Here is a 17599-nt window from a genome sequence, read left to right as displayed (position 1 = left end):
GGGACTTCTCTCTCCACACCTCTACCTGAACCAAAGAATTGCTCTGCAAATCACTCCCAGATCACCGAGGAAGAAGGGTCCCAAATGGCGACATCTAGATTCCACGCGCTGTTATCCCTCGACGATCTGTCACTGACTGACTGTGTGTGCTATAATTGCTTTGCTTATAAGTGACCTTTGAGGCTTGGTGAGTCATTAAGCCCCGTGCGTAGCTCATGTGATAAGTAGGAAAGTAGGCGACAGAAGTCCTTTCGTCAAGGATTCTGAATCGTTCGGAAAAGCGGCTTACGAAAAGAGCAATAACAATCGCCAAACCGTTTTCTTCCGTTGGAATCTTCAGAACTGACAACAAGCGCTTGACAGGGCCACCACCACCAGCTGGAAGCTGTGGTACACTGGGTGATAAAAATCTCGTCACTTTCGCTGTTTGTTCTCCGAGAAAAGGGGACCTGAGCTCCTCATGTTCTCCAGATAGTTGATTAGATGTACGTTTAAGGGTAGACCCCTCTTGTCGTTTGTTATTTGATGAGATTGTCCAGATACTCTCCCATACAGATTTGTTACTTGTTAATGAATTATTTTACTGATCCATCAGGTTTGTTGATTGAAGTGCTTTTTTTAAAGTAGCTCGTAGTAAAACTTTGGCATTTTTGTTCGACGAGATCCGAGTGATTTTTTTTCTATACGAAGTTATCCGTGTTGACATTTTGTATCGTGAGACTTGTAGCATTGCAGAACGTCAGTGTAGCTTAGCCTTTTGATGTTTTGAAACTGAACTTTGTGTGTTTGCCACCTTGGAAAATTGTACTCCATAAATGTAGCTAAAAAGAGGCCTGAGAGAGCGACCGCTGTGCCATATGAAGTGAGTTATTGGTACTTGCGTGAAAAGGAACATCATACTAGCTTTGCCAACAGCAGAAGAGACCTCATTGCATTGGATTCTTTGACACCCAGGGGACCAACTGTGCTCTCACAGAAAGAGGCAGATTCTCACAAATCCCTAGAAAGCTCCGTAAGATCAGAGGGCTCTGAAAGACTGAACGAACTGACAATAAACCCTCAGTAGTTGCATAACTTTTTTGTACTCGACTTCTTCCAAGTTCTGCTACGGAGAAGCAGCCAAGATGGGCGACTCTAGCAGGGCTAGCACCCCGTCCTCTTCCACCACAAATGCCAACACCAGCACGACGGCGTCCAACACCCGCCCCACAACGCCGAAGGAAGAGCGGCATCAGGTAAGAGTACACTTATGTTTCCCATGTAATTTAACCCATAATGCTCATCTTTATTTCAGGGATGACTAATGCCTGGGGTAACATGCACTTTCAGGGGGCCAGTACTCTGACTGAATGCCTTTCCCAGAGGACTGAATAACTGTATGAGTAGTTTCATTGGCTGCTGCTTGCATTTTCTGACTTTAGCTGCCTCTGGGAGAAGGATAACAGGCTTCCAGGAGTGCTTTTAGAGCAATAACTGATTACGGTCTTAATGAATGCATTTCCAGGAGATAGCAATCTTAAGGTTGGATTGTATTATCTTGGGAAACGAATGTCTAAGGGTGAATGCACCTCTGTGGTAGGAATACCTTCTGATGTTTAAATGCAGTTCTGAGTGAAGAGAGTATTTTAAGGGTTAACTAATTTGCAAGACAGAAAACCTTTGAAGGACTGAGGCAGGGGGACAAGTGGCTATTACAGAGTGAATTTCCTGAGTAGGGTAGTGGTGAGACTTCGGAGGATCTGAAGATGATGATTAGCGTGCATTCTTGAATGCATTTCCAGGTTGACAGTTCCCTTCAAGGGTCAAATTCATTTTAGGGAATGAACACCATTTAAGGGTTGAGTATAATTAGGGAGACTGCATTTTCAGTGGGAAGGCTCCTTTAAAGGAGAAATGTATGAATAACTTTTTAAGACTGGGTATGTTTCCAATGGGAATAAATGTCTCTCAAAGGTCAATAGCTATTGCCCTCTTCAGGTGTGGGATGAAGAATACCATTTTGGATTTGTAATCATTTCCTCTGCCAATAGATAGAGGGTTTCAGGCAGGTCTGAGGGACAACTACACATTGCAAGGTTGTGAGCGTAACCTGGGTTACATATGTCAGCCTTCATTCGCTGCTTGGTAAGGTTAGGTTATGTCAGGTTAAGTTAGGTAAGGTTAGTTTAAGTTAGGGAAGTAGAATGAAGTAGGCCAAGCTGACTGATAAGGAAAAATAAGATTGGTCTGGGTAAAAGGTAAAGTAGCATAAGGCTAGTTAAGGTAAGGTTAGGTCACCTTCGTTAGGTTAGGTTACTTTTGGCGGGTTCGCTACGTCGAGGGGTCAGCGACAAATGCCGCTCTTGTTCAGCTTTATGCTTCGTTCCTTCCATTACACTGCAGTTTAAAAGCATTTGTCCTTTACAGAGGGTTATGCACTATGATAGCCAGTCTTCCACAATTGCATTTTTCGTAGTTCGCTTGATAAGGGAGAAAAGCTACTGAATGCCATATGAGATGACATCCCGTCAGCAGATGTGTTGTGCTTAGATGCATGTATTTTTCAGCTTGATTTTGTGTCACGTTATCAATTACCTATAGGAGTTTACGAATGAAAAATAAGCTTTTAGTTGCTTTGTATGTTATCAGCTAGCTATACGAGTACGAATGAATAGAATACGCTTTCAATTGCTCTGTATGCTATCAAATAACCTATAGGAGTTTACGAATGAATAGAAATTGCTTTCAATTGCTCTGTACGTTATCTGCTACTTACAGGAGTTTACGAATTAATAGAATAAGCTTTCGATTGCTCTGTATATTATCAAAATACCTATAGGAGTTCAAAGATGATCAGCACTATGGCAGATGTGTGGACTAGTCTAATCTCATTCTTTGGAAAGATGCAATTTGCTAGAATAGGTTGATAAAGTGTGGTATTCTTCAGCAAATTCTTATGCATATTTTGTGAAATAGTTCGATCTTATATAATTGTGACCTCGCCTTACAGTTCCTCAGCCCTGTATAGTAATTCTAAGTTCACCTGCTATGCGCACATAGTGTAATCACTACTGTAGTCTAGTTTGAGCACCGCATTTTACCAGAATGTTACTGCACACAGCATGAATGCTCACTGTCCATTTCTGATGTGTGATAAAGCAATCCTTCTCACCCTCACGACTAACTAAGGCTTTGACATCTCTATATTTCTTGAGGACTCTAGCACAGAAATCCACCGTGCACACTTCGCGCTTAACACACAAAATAGCTGCGTTTTGCCAACAACTGGAAATATTTCCTCCTGTGCTTTCCGCATTGGACTCGATGTGCTCGCTCTCTTTTTCACTTTAACTATTCTAATTTTTTTGCAGAGAATTAATGCTGTAATTAGGACATATAAATAGAGAATAATTGCTATACTTAGACATATAAGTAGAGAATGAATGCTGTACTGAGGACGTATAAGCAGAGAATGAATGCTGTAATTAGGACATGTAAGTAGAGAATGAATGCTGTACTCAGGACATATAAACAGAGAATGAATGCTGTACTTAGGACATATAAATAGAGAATGAATGCTGTACTTAGGACATAGAAGTAGAGAATGAATGCTGTACTAGAACATGTAAGTAGAGAATGAATGCTGTACTTAGGACATATAATTAGAGAATGAATGCTGTACTTAGGACATATAAGTAGAGAATGAATGCTGTAATTAGGACATAATAAGTAGAGAATGAAGTGCCTGTAACTTAGGACATATAAGTAGAGAATGAATGCTGTACTTAGACAAAATATAAGTAGAGAATGAACTGCTGTACTAGAGGACCATATAAGTAGAGAATTAATGCTGTACTTAGGTACCATATAAAGCAGAGAAATGAATGCTGTAGGGGCTGTTGGATTTAGGAAGTCATTACAAGTGAAGAATTGAATGTTGTACTTAGAACGATATAAAGTAGAGAATGAATGCTGTACTTTAGGACCATACAAGTAGAGAATGAATGCTGTACTTAAGACATAAGCAGAGAATTAATGCTGTACTTAGGACATATAAGTAGAAAATGGAAGCTGTAATTAGGACATATAAGCAGAGAATGAATACTGTACTTAGGACATATAAGCAGAGAATGAATGCTGTACTTAGAACATATAAGCAGAGAATGAATGCTGTACTTAGGACATATAAGTAGAGAATGAATGCTGTACTTAGAACATATAAGCAGAGAATGAATGTTGTACTTAGGACATATAAGTAGAGAATGAATGCTGAACTTAGAACATATAAGCAGAGAATGAATGCTGTACTTAGAACATATAAGCAGAGAATGAATGCTGTACTTAGAACATATAAGTAGAGAATGAATGCTGTACTTAGAACATATAAGCAGAGAATGAATGTTGTACTTAGGACATATAAGTAGAGAATGAATGCTGAACTTAGAACATATAAGCAGAGAATGAATGCTGTACTTAGGACATATAAGTAGAGAATGAATGCTGTACTTAGGGCATATAAGTAGAGAATGAATGCTGTACTTAGAACATTCAAGTAGAGAATGAATGCTATAATTAGGTCATATAAGTAGAGATTGTATGCTGTACTTAGGACATATAAATAGAGAATGAATGCTGTACTTAGGACATATAAGTAGAGAATGAATGCTGTAATTAGGACTTATAAGTAGAGAATGAATGCTGTACTTAGGACATAAGCAGAGAATTAATGCTGTACTGAGGAGAAATAAGTAGAGAATGAATGCTGTAATTAGGACATATAAGTAGAAAATGAATGCTGTACTTAAGACATATAAATAGAGAATGAATGCTGTACTCAGGACATATAAGTAGAGAATGAATGCTGTACTTAGGACATATAAGTAGATAATGAAAGCTGTACTTAGGACATGTAAGCAGAGAATGAATGCTGTTCTTAGGACATATAAGTAGAGAATGAATGCTGTAATTAGGACATATAAGTAGAGAATGAATTCTGTAATTAGGACATATAAGTAGAGAATGAATACTGTATTTAGGACATATAAGCAATAAGCAGAGAATGAATGCTGTACTTAGGACATATAAGCAGAGAATGAGTGCTGTACTTAGGACATTTAAGCAGAGAATGAATGCTGTACTTAGGACATATAAGCAAGAAGCAGAGAATGAATACTGTACTTAGGACATATAAGTAGAGAATGAATGCTGTAATTACGACATATAAGTAAAGAATGAATGCTGTAATTAGGACATATAAGTAGAGAATGAATGCTGTACTGAGGACATATAAGTAGAGAATGAATGCTGTACTTAGGACATATAAGTAGAGAATGAATGCTTTTACTTATGACATATAAGTAGAGAATGAATGCTGTACTTAGAACATATAAGTAGAGAATGAATGCTGTACTTAGGACATATAGGTAGAGAATGAATGCTGTACTTAGAACATATAAATAGAGAATGAATGCTGTACTTAGGACATATAAGCAGAGAATGAATGCTTTACTTAGGACATATAAGTAGAGAATAAATGCTGTGCTTAGGACATATAAATAGTGAATGAATGCTGTACTTAGGACATACAAGTAGAGAATGAATGTTGTACTTAGAACATATAAGTAGAGAATGAATGCTGTACTTAGGACATATAAGTAGAGAATGAATGCTGGACTTAGGACATATAAGTAGAGAATGAATGCTGTACTTAGAACATTATAAGCAGAGAATGAATGCAGTACCTAGGACATATAAGTAGAGAATGAATGCTGTTATTAGGACATATAAGTAGAGAATGAATGCTGTACTGAGGACATATAAGTAGAGAATGAATGCTGTACTTAGGACATATAAGTAGAGAATGAATGAACCAACCAAAACTAATAATAATAATAATAATAATAATAATAATAATAATAATAATAATAATAATGAGTCATGTGTATGGGTTCATTTCATATAGAGAATGAATGCTGTACTTACGATATACAAATAGAGAATGAATGCTGTACTTAGAACATATAAATTGAGAATGAATGCTGTACTTAGGACATATAAGTAGAGAATGAATGCTGTACTTAGGACATATAAGTAGAGAATGAATGCTGTACTTAGAACATATAAGCAGAGAATGAATGCTGTACTTAGGACATATAAGTAGAGAATGAATGCTGTACTTTAGAACATATAAGTAGAGAAAGAATGTTGTAATGAGGACATATAAGTAGAGAATGAATGCTGTACCTAGGACATATAAGTAGAGAATTCATTCGCTTGCCTAGGGTGTTCTCCATGGAACTGGGAATCATATTACATGGAATACTTTTCTTTTTTTCATAAATTTATTGAGGATTTGTCACCAAGTCTATGGAACTTTAATGCATGGTTTATAGAATTGTTCCTTTTATCACAGAATTGTCTTAATTAGGGTTAGTGATGATAATATTTTTTACCTTATTACAGTACTGTCTAAGACTTGGGACAAGTCTTAATAGAATTCTCTTCCTTGTTATAGTTCGGCCTAGAACTTAGGACAAGTCTTTATAGAATTCCCCTGTTCGTCACAGTACTGTCTAGGACTCAGACAAGTCTTTATAGAATTCTTTTGCTTATTACAGTACTGTGTAGGACCTAGGACAAGTCTTTATAGAATTTTCCTGTTTGTCACAGCACTGTCTAGGACTTAGGACAACAGTACTGTCTAGGACTTAGGACAAGTCTTTATTGAATACCCACCTTATCACAAGCTATGACAAATTTTAGAGAATTCGTCTTTGCTTATCACAAACATTTCATGAAATGGGTATATAATATTTTATAGTTCTTTTTCATGTCATATGATTGTTTCGTACTTAAAATAAGTTTTTTTTTAATAGAAATAGTTTACCTGGCACAGATATGAAGAATGGTTACGACAGACTTTGAAATCTTTTTATTGCCAGAGACTTGTTTGTTATATTTTATGTAAGATAATTTTGGACTTTCACAAAATATTGAGGGACTAACGAATTTGTCAGATAATTGTCCAGGGGTCAGATTATCGCCTACTCGGGGAGTAAGCCTACAAACTAATACTTTGTTGTTGTTGTTGTTTTTCTTGTTGGGGAGTAGGAAAGGTCTTTGGAAAAGCCTAAAAAAAAGGTCGGAAGAAGGTGTTTTGCCTTGAGTTAAAGATACAGGAATTTAGGATTGGATTTTTATAATTTATTTTTTAGAATGAAAATAAAAAAGTGAATAATAATGTGTATGTTAAAACAGTATTCCATCGAATAAAAGGAGCCCATAAAAACGCCAAAATATAGAAAGTAAGTATACTGTATTTCATAGACTGCTGTCCCTGAAGAGAGAAGAGAGAGAGAGAGAGAGAGAGAGAGAGAGAGAGAGAGAGAGAGAGAGAGAGAGCATTCTCTGAAATATAGTAGTACTTACTTTCTATATTTTGACGTTTTTATGGGCTCCTTTTATTATACACACACACACACACACACACACACACACACACACACATATATATATATATTTATTATTTTGGGGGGCTTCAACATGCTTTATATTACATTCATCTCTCTCTCTCTCTCTCTCTCTCTCTCTCTCTCTCTCTCTCTCTCTCTCTCTCTCTCTGGTCCAGTTGGCGACCAAGCCAAAAATCTGAGGACCGCAGTCACACACACACACGCACAGTGACATAAATGTTTTATGCATCGTATACTGCGGCATGTATATATAATCGTTGTTACTGCGAGAGAGAGACCTAAACTTCTTGAGTGCTGAATGCGAGCGAGGGAGTCCGCATTAAATACTGCATTTTTGGAACTTTCTCCTTCCGGTCGATATTACCTCCCCTTCCCCTTCCCCCCCCCCCCCCACCCCCCCCCCCCCCCCCCCCAACCTCCCCCATCCCCAACCCCCCATCTTTCAACCCACCCCCATCAATGGTGCGTTTATTGTAAATGGTATTGTATTGTCCCCTCGTTCTGATTTTGGTATCGGGGCAAAATCTCTCTCTCTCTCTCTCTCTCTCTGTCAGTCCTTCGTAGCCGACGTCCCCCTTTGATTATAGCACTAAGGGACCTTGAATGGAGACCCACCCATGGGGTCCATTTTTTTGCCTTGACATTTGCAATATTCCTGGAGGAGGAGGAGGAGGAGGAGGGAGAGGAGGAGGAGGAGGAGGAGGAGACCTTTCTCCGCAGTCATGAATGCTGACGATGAATCTGCCAGCCAGAGGAGGACCTTCAGAAAGTTCATCTCATCTCGGGGAGATGTATATAGGACCCCCGGGTTCGTCTGCTTGAAACTCTGCTTTGCAAAGGTTCCCCGTTTTCTATTCCCTCGTTTTCTATTCGTAATTTACATTTGAAGTCATTCCGTTCCTTTCCCTTTTGAATTTACCTCTGTAGGTCTCACAGGGAGCGCATTTGAAGTCATTCCGTTCCTTTCCCTTTTGATTCTTCAGCCAATTCATCTCTCACCAGCCAGCCATTCCTACCCCCCCAGCATTCCCGTCCTCGTTAATGGCAACGATCTGTTCCTCCTGACGTTTCTCTCGAAGTCTGGATGAATGTGGTATTTCTGGGTGGCGATGTCCATCCATCCATCCATCGGTTGGTGTGACGCCATCTCGTATGATGAGATCAGTCATTCGTAGCCAGTGCTTTCAGAGGACAAGGTCTCTCTCTCTCTCTCTCTCTCTCTCTCTCTCTCTCTCTCTCTCTCTCTCTCTCCCCGTTCATTGCGTTATTTCTCTACCAAAATTGGGCCAACTTGATTAAAGTTATCATTTCTTCCGCTGTTTTGTTGGATATTAGTTTGGTTTCCTGGCTTTTTCTTTTAGAGAGAGAGAGAGAGAGAGAGAGAGAGAGAGAGAGAGAGAGAGAGAGAGAGAGCATCTATTATTTATCAGATGTTCGCTCGAGGAACCTTGCCAATAATGATGATAAAAATTATAATAATAATGCTGATGTTCAATCTCGACTGTCCAACTGTTACTAGTATAATTACTGTAATATTATTGTCACTGTTGCTTCAGTAATAATAATAATAATAATAATAATAATAATAATAATAATAATAATAATAAAATAAGAGTCATGTTGTGTATGGGTTCATTTCATATAGAAATAATACCATACATTTTTGATAAGGAGTTTATCCAAGGGTCGGGGATGACCCCTAACCCATAAACCCCAACCATACCCCTTACCCAACCCCCAAACCCCCAAACCCGCCGCCCCCCCCCTCCCCCCGTTTTTCCCATTCCTACAAATCCCCCTCCTCCATCTCCCATCCATAGATCCCATTCAGTCGCTGCTGCCAGGAGCCTTTGTATGGATTCCGACATCGGTCGATCTGGCCCTAATTGGACGGAGGCCTCTTGAGTCTTGATTTGTATAATTGAGGATATTGGCTCAGGCTGCTGCTGCTGCTGCTGCTGACGACGATGATGATGATGAAGGAGCCCCACTGGAGGAGTCCCCAAGTCGAGTGGGCACACCACCGACTTCGAGGGGGACGCCTTTGGGAGAGCGAGGGAGGATGGAGGAGGAGGAGAACGTCTTCAGGTAGTAAGCCTTGACTCGGTGGGTGAACTCCCAAGGCTTTGATTCAGGAATGAGGGAGAAATGGAGGTGGTTGGGGGCAGGTAGACATCAGATGCCATTTGTGAATTTTGACGAAAAGCTGATTGAAGGAAGGTTCGCCTTGTTAGTGGCGACAGTCAGTTTGATCTTGGGAGAGATACGAATATAAATTTGATTTGAAGAGGAGGAGGAGGAGGAGGAGGTGGTTTAGGAGACGGCTCGCGCCCCTTGGGCACGATTCTCCAGGGGACCATGTATAGGTTTAGCTCCCTAGTGAGTGAGAAATATTGGAGCACTTTTTTGGCCATCCTGGTTTATTATTATTATTATTATTATTATTATTATTATTATTATTTTATTATATTATTATTATTATTATTATTATTATTATTTTGTCCAATTTGTAGATAATCCTTTGTGGTATTATTGTCTCGATTAATGGAAATCCAGGCCTTGGTCCTTTTCTTTTCTTTCCTCTTCAGGCCTTGGGCTAGAGAAGTGCATTTTTCGGCGCACGTCCCATTGGCCTTTTCTGTTTCAATAAATGGAGGACGACTATAACCATTCATTATGTTTCGTGTGAAGCACGACACACACGGGAATGAGGAAGTGGATTCCCCAGCAGTTGGCGAAGCTAAAAAGCGTCATCGATTACCTGGTGAATGGTAATGTAACACCAGACAGCCAGTCAGCATTCTCAGACAATGCGTCAAGGTTTGCCAATTCTGCATTTGGCCTGCGTGTCGTTTTACATTGGCATTTCTATTCGCTGTCGTTCTCCATTGGTCTTATATTTCTCCGTGACCCCGGTGATCCTTCCAGGGAGGGACTGGAATTCGAGATCACTCCAGGGACATGTAGTAAGGCTTGACCTGGCCTGTTCCCTGGAACTTTCCGGGGACCTATCCTGGAATTGGAGATCACTCCAGGGACATGTATTAAGGCTTTTGCCCTGTCCTGAGACTCGAGATCACTCCAGGGACACGTAGGGCTTGACCTGGCCTGTTCCCTGGAACCTTCCAGGGACCTGTCCTGGAATTCGAGATCACTCCAGGGACATGTAGTAAGGCTTTTGTCCTGTCCTAACGTTCGAGATCACCCCAGGGACACGTAGGGCTTGACCTGGCCTGTTCCATGGAACCTTCCAGCGACGTTTAATAATTGCCCTGTCCTGGAATTCGAGGTCACTCCAGGGACATGTAGTAAGGCTTGACCTTGCCTGTTCCCTGGAACCTTCCAGGAACGTTTAGTAACTGCCCTGTCCTGGAATTCGAGATCACTCCAGGGACACGTAGTAAGGCTTGACCTGGCCTATTCCCTGGAACCTTCCAGGGACGTGTAGTAACTGCCCTGTTCTGACACTCGAGAACACTCCAGGGACACGTAGGGCTTTGACTTGGCATGTTCTGGAACCTTCCAGGGACGTGTAGTAACTGCCCTGTCTTCACCCTCTTGAAGCTTACAGGCACGTCTAGTAATCTACCTGTCCTAACCCTGTGAACCTTCCAGGAACTTTGAATAATTGACCCGTCCTAAACTCGTGAACGTTCCAGGAACAATGAGTAAATGACCTGGTCTGACCCGACGAACGGTCCAGGGATGTCTAGTGATGAATCTGCCCGTATGCCAAGATTAAAAATTGTAGGAAACTTCAAATATGTATTGGAATGACTCATCCACTGATGAAACTAGTTTGCCGGTGAGGTCAAGGTTAAGGTCAGTGCCATGAATAGAGGTCAATCAGTGCCATGCATAGAGGTCAAGGTCAATGCCATGCATAGAGGTCAAGAATCGAATAGGAGTTGACCCACGTTTGGTGCATTGTGTTTGATAAGCTTCTTGAGTTGTTATTGATAGAGAGAGAGAGAGAGAGAGAGAGAGAGAGAGAGAGAGAGAGAGAGAGAGAAGAGAAAGAGATGAGAGAGAAACAGTGATATCTTTGATATTCCAGGAACGTTTGATTATGGGTTATTGGAGAATTTATCGATCTGACCTGACAGTTGGCTTCAAGGGTTGGGGCTCTTTCTTGTGAGACGTTGAACTCGAGATTGCACCGTTCGTCAGGTCAAGTAATCTGAGTGTTATTATTATTATTATTATTATTATTATTATTATTATTATTAGTAGTAGTAGTAGTAGTAGTAGTAGTAGTAGTATGCGAAGCTGTATAAAATTCAAGTTAAAAAAAGTGACAGTGGACATAGAATCTAGAAGGGAGAATTCCCCTCCTCCAACGTAACAGTGTCTCCTTTTCTTTGTGGACATAGCCTCCATTTGCCCATCAAGGAGTCCACTCTTCGGGATAGGGGTATACTTATCTCCCCCCCCTCCCCCTCCTTCCCCCATCTTCCCACGAAGGGGGTTCTTCCTTCCTTCTTCAGGGAGGGGGGGGAAACTTTGGTATAGGAGAAGGAGTGGCCCTAAACTCAGACTGAAAAATCAATACAGGAAATGATTTACGGTTTAAAGATGAGTTCTGGAATGGTCATCCGTTTTGGGGGGATTTTCTGGCTTGGAAAATCTCTCTCTCTCTCTCTCTCTCTCTCTCTCTCTCTCTCTCTCTCTCTCTATCTCTCTTCTCTCTCCTCTCTCTCTCTCTCTCTCTCTCTCTCTCATTCTAGCAAGCAATCCCTTGTAGCCTTTCTGTGGCTGTTACAGTCATGTTTTTTCTGAGAAGAACTACATCCTTTCTCTCTCTCTCTCTCTCTCTCTCTCTCTCTCTCTCTCTCTCTCTCTCTCTCTCTCTCTCTCTCTCTCTCTCCCCATTAGTGTAATAGTCCACTGCAGTCATCTCGTATGGCTAAAAGGCTGTTGTTCGTTCGCGGAGATCGCAACTTTGCCTGCAGACAACCCTGCATTTAGAGGTCAGTATGATCATGCATAGAATAAGAGAGGTTTTTCTTGGTTTGTATTTGGGTTGAAGTGGTCTTTTTGTGGTTTATATCTAACCCCAATTTGGCTTGAAGTGGTCTTTTTTTGGTTTATTGGTACACCATTTTGATGTGAAGGGGTCAATATTTGGTTTTGTTTCCAACCCATTTCGATATCGAAGGGTCATTTTCGTTTCTTTCCAATTGTGTAGGGGTCATTTATGGTTTATTACTTCCCTATTTTGATTTCAAGGGGTCATTTTTTCGTTTATTTCCAACTCATTTCGATATCAAGGAATAATATTTGGTTTCTACCCCATTTTTTAAGGGGTCATTTTTGGTTTGTTTCTACTTAATTTAGATTTCAAGGTGTAATTTTTTGTTTATTTCTACTTCATTTTGACTTGATTGGGTCATTTTTGGTTTGTTGGTACCCAATTTTGAATCCAAGGGGGTAATTTACGGTTTTATTTATAATATTTAATTTTGAAAGTGTCGTTTTCAGGTGGATTTATAACTGGTTTCGTTTTGAAAGCGTTATTTATTCGTTTTTATTCAAAGCCAGCTTTGGTTTGAATGGGGTATTTTGTTGGTTTAGATCCAGTTTTAGTTAAAATGTGCCATTTTTCGCTTTAGTTATGACTTGTTCTTCCTGTTTGAATGGATCTTATGTGTATTATTTACAAATAGATTCATTTCAAAGAGGATCTTGATTTGTAACCTGTTGTAAATTCAGGGGTTAATTTTGTTTTGTTCATAACACACGTTGGTTCAAAGGGGCTGTTTTTAATTTCTAAACCGTTTTTAGTTTACTTGTAAAATACCCTGTTTTGGTTCAAAGGTCATTGTTGCTTTGTATCTTTTTGGTTTAATGGGCCAAATTTATTTTATTATAACTTTTTTTTGTGGGGGTCTGACCAGGTCATTTAAAATATACTTTTTAATGACCTGCTTTGGTTCATAGGGGTTATATATATATATATATATATATATATATATATATATATATATATTATATATATATATATATATATATATATATAAATAAAGGTTTTTTTGCCACGAAGGAAAAAATGAAAAGCGAGATAGCCGAGTACATCGGTCCTATTCGGACCCTTTACTGAGGCAAACTGATTTTACAAAGAACAAACCATAGTCAAAAGAAGGCTTAATATACAAACTGACACTATCAGATTAGCCATAAGGGCGATTTTCACTCTACAGAGAGGAGGAGTCGCCATAGGCTAGCCACACCTTGAAGGATACCCGCAGTAAACAAGTGATTCTTCCAGAAAAACAGTACATTTTGAAAACAACACGGGGGCATATACAATTTAATATCATGAATTTTTACACAAATTTTCCCAACAAGAATTATTATTAGTGAAAAGACGAAAGAAAATATAAATATATATATATCGAGCAAGAGAAAGAGGGGAGAGAGATACGAACCAGAGAGAGAGAGAGAGGAGAGAGAAGAGAGAGAGAGATGAGGAGAGAGCGAGAGAGAGAGAGAGAGAGAAATAAATAAACTATATACATGTGGGACTAATTTATTAGTTGTTCATTTATTTTGAGGTCCTTCATAAACATCTTACAAATATGGGTCCAAATGGTACATTCCCAGACTAAGATTTAGGTTGTTTTTATTAGTGATTTGTATAATTGCCGATTCCAGTAAATTTCTTGAAACATAATCATTAGATCTAGCAATTACCGAGGTATCACCCCAATTAATACAATGAGATTTTTCACTCAGATGGATAAACAGTGCATTTGAAGTCTGGGCTGTTCTAATTGAATACATATGCTGCTTAATCCGACACATGAATTTTTACTAGACTGACCAACGTAAAACGATGGGCAATCCTTACAAGGAATTTTGTAAATGATGTTGTTATTTGTTACGGGTACTATTATTAATTAGGCATAGTCTTTAATGGTATTGTTATAAGAGAACACTACATTAACATTAAACGATTTAAATATTGATTTTATGGTTTCAAATCCACGAAAATAAGATAAGCTAAGTACATTTTTAGGCATTTCTTTTTCATTAACAGCAACATTATAAAACTTTTTATGAGCTTTTTGATAACATAAATCAATTAAATGAGGTGGGTAGCAGAGATCGTTTCCTATCTTTTTTTATGTGTTCTATTTCTTGGTCGAGGTATTGTGGACTCGTGATACGCAAAGCGCGTAGGAACATAAAAGAAAAAATTTAAATTTTAATATTAAGATGGTGGCCAGAATAAAAATGTACATATGTTAAATTATTTGTGGGTTTTCTATAAATACTGAATTTGCATTGGAAAGATTCTCTATGTATTAATACATCTAGGAAAGGGATGACATTGTTATTTTCAATTTCAACAGTGAATTTTATGGATGGCACTAAATTATTCAATTTAGACAGTAAATCATTTACATCGATACCACCAGGTAAGACTACTAAGATATCATCGAACAGTATCGGGTAAAACGCCATTTTAACGGGGATTAAGGTGTATATTCGGGAGGTGTTGTCTCCTCAAAAAATTCCATATTTAAGTTTGCAAAGGAGATGTGGATAAAGGGTTACCCATGGCTATACCAAATATTTGTTGGTAATATTCTCCATTAAAAATAAATCTGCAATCACAAATACATAACTTAATTAAGGAAATTATGTGACTAACGGACATAGGCAATTCATGCAGTACAAGTTCATTACTTAAATATTCTTGCACAGAGTCAATAGGGACTTTTGTAAACAAAGAACATACATCAAAACTGACAAAAATATCGCTAGGGTTTTGTACAATGTTGTTTAATTTTTCCACAAGATCAAGAGAATTCCGGATGTGTGAATTAGATACAGTTCCTAGTAGCGGGGATAACAGTTTAGTAAGATATTTAGATAGTACTAATAATTGGGCGCATAGGTTTGTTTTCCTTATGAGTATTAAAGTTGAAATAAAATGTAAGAAGGCCATAATAACTTGGGATATATTTCATCGACTCCTGAGTTTATACAGTAAAAATAAGAAAATGTTCCTTAAGTTTGCACACGACAACGTTTTGACTAGGCCATATAAATAAGGTAATGAGGGACACTTTACAGTTAACTGACACAAAAGTTCTTTTTTATCTTTAAGAATTTGTTTGATATTGATATTAAAGTTTTTTATTACTTGGTCCAACGGATTTTTTGCGAGTTTTTTGTAAGTTATTTCATCCTCTAGTAAAGTATGCATGCGTGATATGTAGTCAGTTTTGTCAAGAACCAATAAACTATTGGATTTATCAGCCTTGGTAATGTGTAAGCTATTATCATTCTTCAATTCTTTTAAACTTTTTCTGTAGCGAGCGGGGAAATTATCTTCATGGTAGGCATGCGTAGCACTATATGTCATTCCTTTGATAATGTCTAATGGCTAATCTGGTAGTGTCAGTTTGTATATTAAGCCTTCTTTTGACTATGGTGTTCTTTGTAAAATCAGTTTGCCTCAGTAAAGGGTCCGAATAGAACCGAAAGTACTCGGCTATCTTGCTTTTTCATTTTTTTCCTTCGTGGCAAAAAAAACCTTTATTTATACATAGCATCACGTTTTATATACTTCGTGATCAAGTTATTCATAGATTATATATTAATTATATATAATTATATATTATATATATATGAATTAATATTATATATACTATATATATATTATATATATATATATATATAGATATTATATATTATATATATATATATATATATATATATATATATATATATATATATATTTATATATTACATATATATTGTGTGTGTTGATTTCTGATCCTATTAGCTGTTAAGGTCAAGCAGGGGCAGGGATGTGGGTTGGAGTGGTTGTTGGTTGTTTTTTATTGTTCGCTAGTTTATTTTTTATTGTTTTGTAGTTGTTATTGCTGTGGGGGGATAGGAAAGGTCTATGGAAGAGCCTAAAAGGGTTTATTTATAAGAACATATAGCGTATTCATTTTAATTTTAGTCGGTGAAACGAGGCTCTGTTTGTCCATAGATTTTAGCACGCTTTAAATTGTGGCTGCGAGATGACGGTTGATATCGGGAAACTTGCTCTGCGGACTTGTGATTTGGTATGGCATGAGAAAGTCGTCTGTTGGTAATTGCAGTGGAGAAATCACAATGATTTTAGATAAACCCTAGTGAAAATTAGTAATACATGGACTACCATACTTTAATTGATAGTAATGATGATAAATCATTAGATATAGACCTGATTTTCTTATTAAATTGATAGTTAAGGCGATAAATCATTAGATATAGACCTGATTTTCCTATTAAATTGATAGTAAAGACGGTAAATCATTAGATATAGACCTGATTTTCTTATTAAATTGATAGTTAAGACGATAAATCATTAGATATAGACCTGATTTTCCTATTAAATTGATAGTTAAGACGATAAATCATTAGATATAGACCTGATTTTCTGATTAAATTGATAGTTAAGGCGTAAATCATTAGATATAGACCTGATTTTCTGATTAAATTGATAGTAAAGACGGTAAATCATTAGATATAGACCTGATTTTCTTATTAAATTAGGTAATACTTGGCATATGACTACTGAATCTATATATATAAAAAAATTAACTTGTAAGATACTGTAGCTGAGGTTATGCAAGGGGAAGAAAGCATACGTTATGGTGTATATGGTGTGGGTACATACCCAAGAACTGTCAATGGATTTATGACAATTTAAACATTGTCAGTGGTTTATGTACTCTTTTGGCGTTAAATTAAATTTTAAACAGTATATTTTTTATTTTTTTTAAATCAGGGAGAGCAAAATGGGTGTATATTTTGATTAAAAAAACGGGCGTCTATTTTTGATTAAAGAAAACGGGCGTGTAGTTTGATAAAAGAAAACCGGCGTCTAGTTTGATGAAGGAAAACGGGCGTGTAGTGTGATTAAAGAAAACGGGCGTCTAGTTTGATAAAGGAGAATGGGTATCGGATTTTATCAAAGGTGAATGGGTTTTTTCTAAAGTTTCCCCTTGAGATTGTCCTCCAAAGTTCATCAAACTATTAAAAAAAGAATTAATGCTTGGATTTATTGATGAAGAAATATAAGTGCTTGGTACCTGTATCAATTTTTTTTTGTTTTGTTTTGTTATGTATTGCATTGCAGTTAT

The 17599-nt window shown here is 37.8% G+C and overlaps 1 protein-coding gene across 1 annotated transcript in view; it reads left to right on the top strand.

Moving 5' to 3' along the window:
* Window positions 1–17599, top strand: part of LOC135205125 (gamma-1-syntrophin-like) — a 291815-nt gene that overhangs the window by 56289 nt on the left and 217927 nt on the right. The window contains 1 exon segment of the mRNA XM_064235479.1: window positions 1–1235. This exon segment is cut by the window's left edge and continues 147 nt beyond it. Within this exon segment, the coding sequence (XP_064091549.1) occupies window positions 1125–1235 (111 nt within the window). The 5' untranslated portion in view covers window positions 1–1124.

Source organism: Macrobrachium nipponense, chromosome 48 (genome assembly GCF_015104395.2).
Source record: "Macrobrachium nipponense isolate FS-2020 chromosome 48, ASM1510439v2, whole genome shotgun sequence".
NCBI classification, from domain to species: Eukaryota; Metazoa; Arthropoda; class Malacostraca; order Decapoda; family Palaemonidae; genus Macrobrachium; species Macrobrachium nipponense.
Note: the sequence above shows the minus strand (reverse complement) of the source record. Positions and strands in the feature narration are given on the sequence as shown.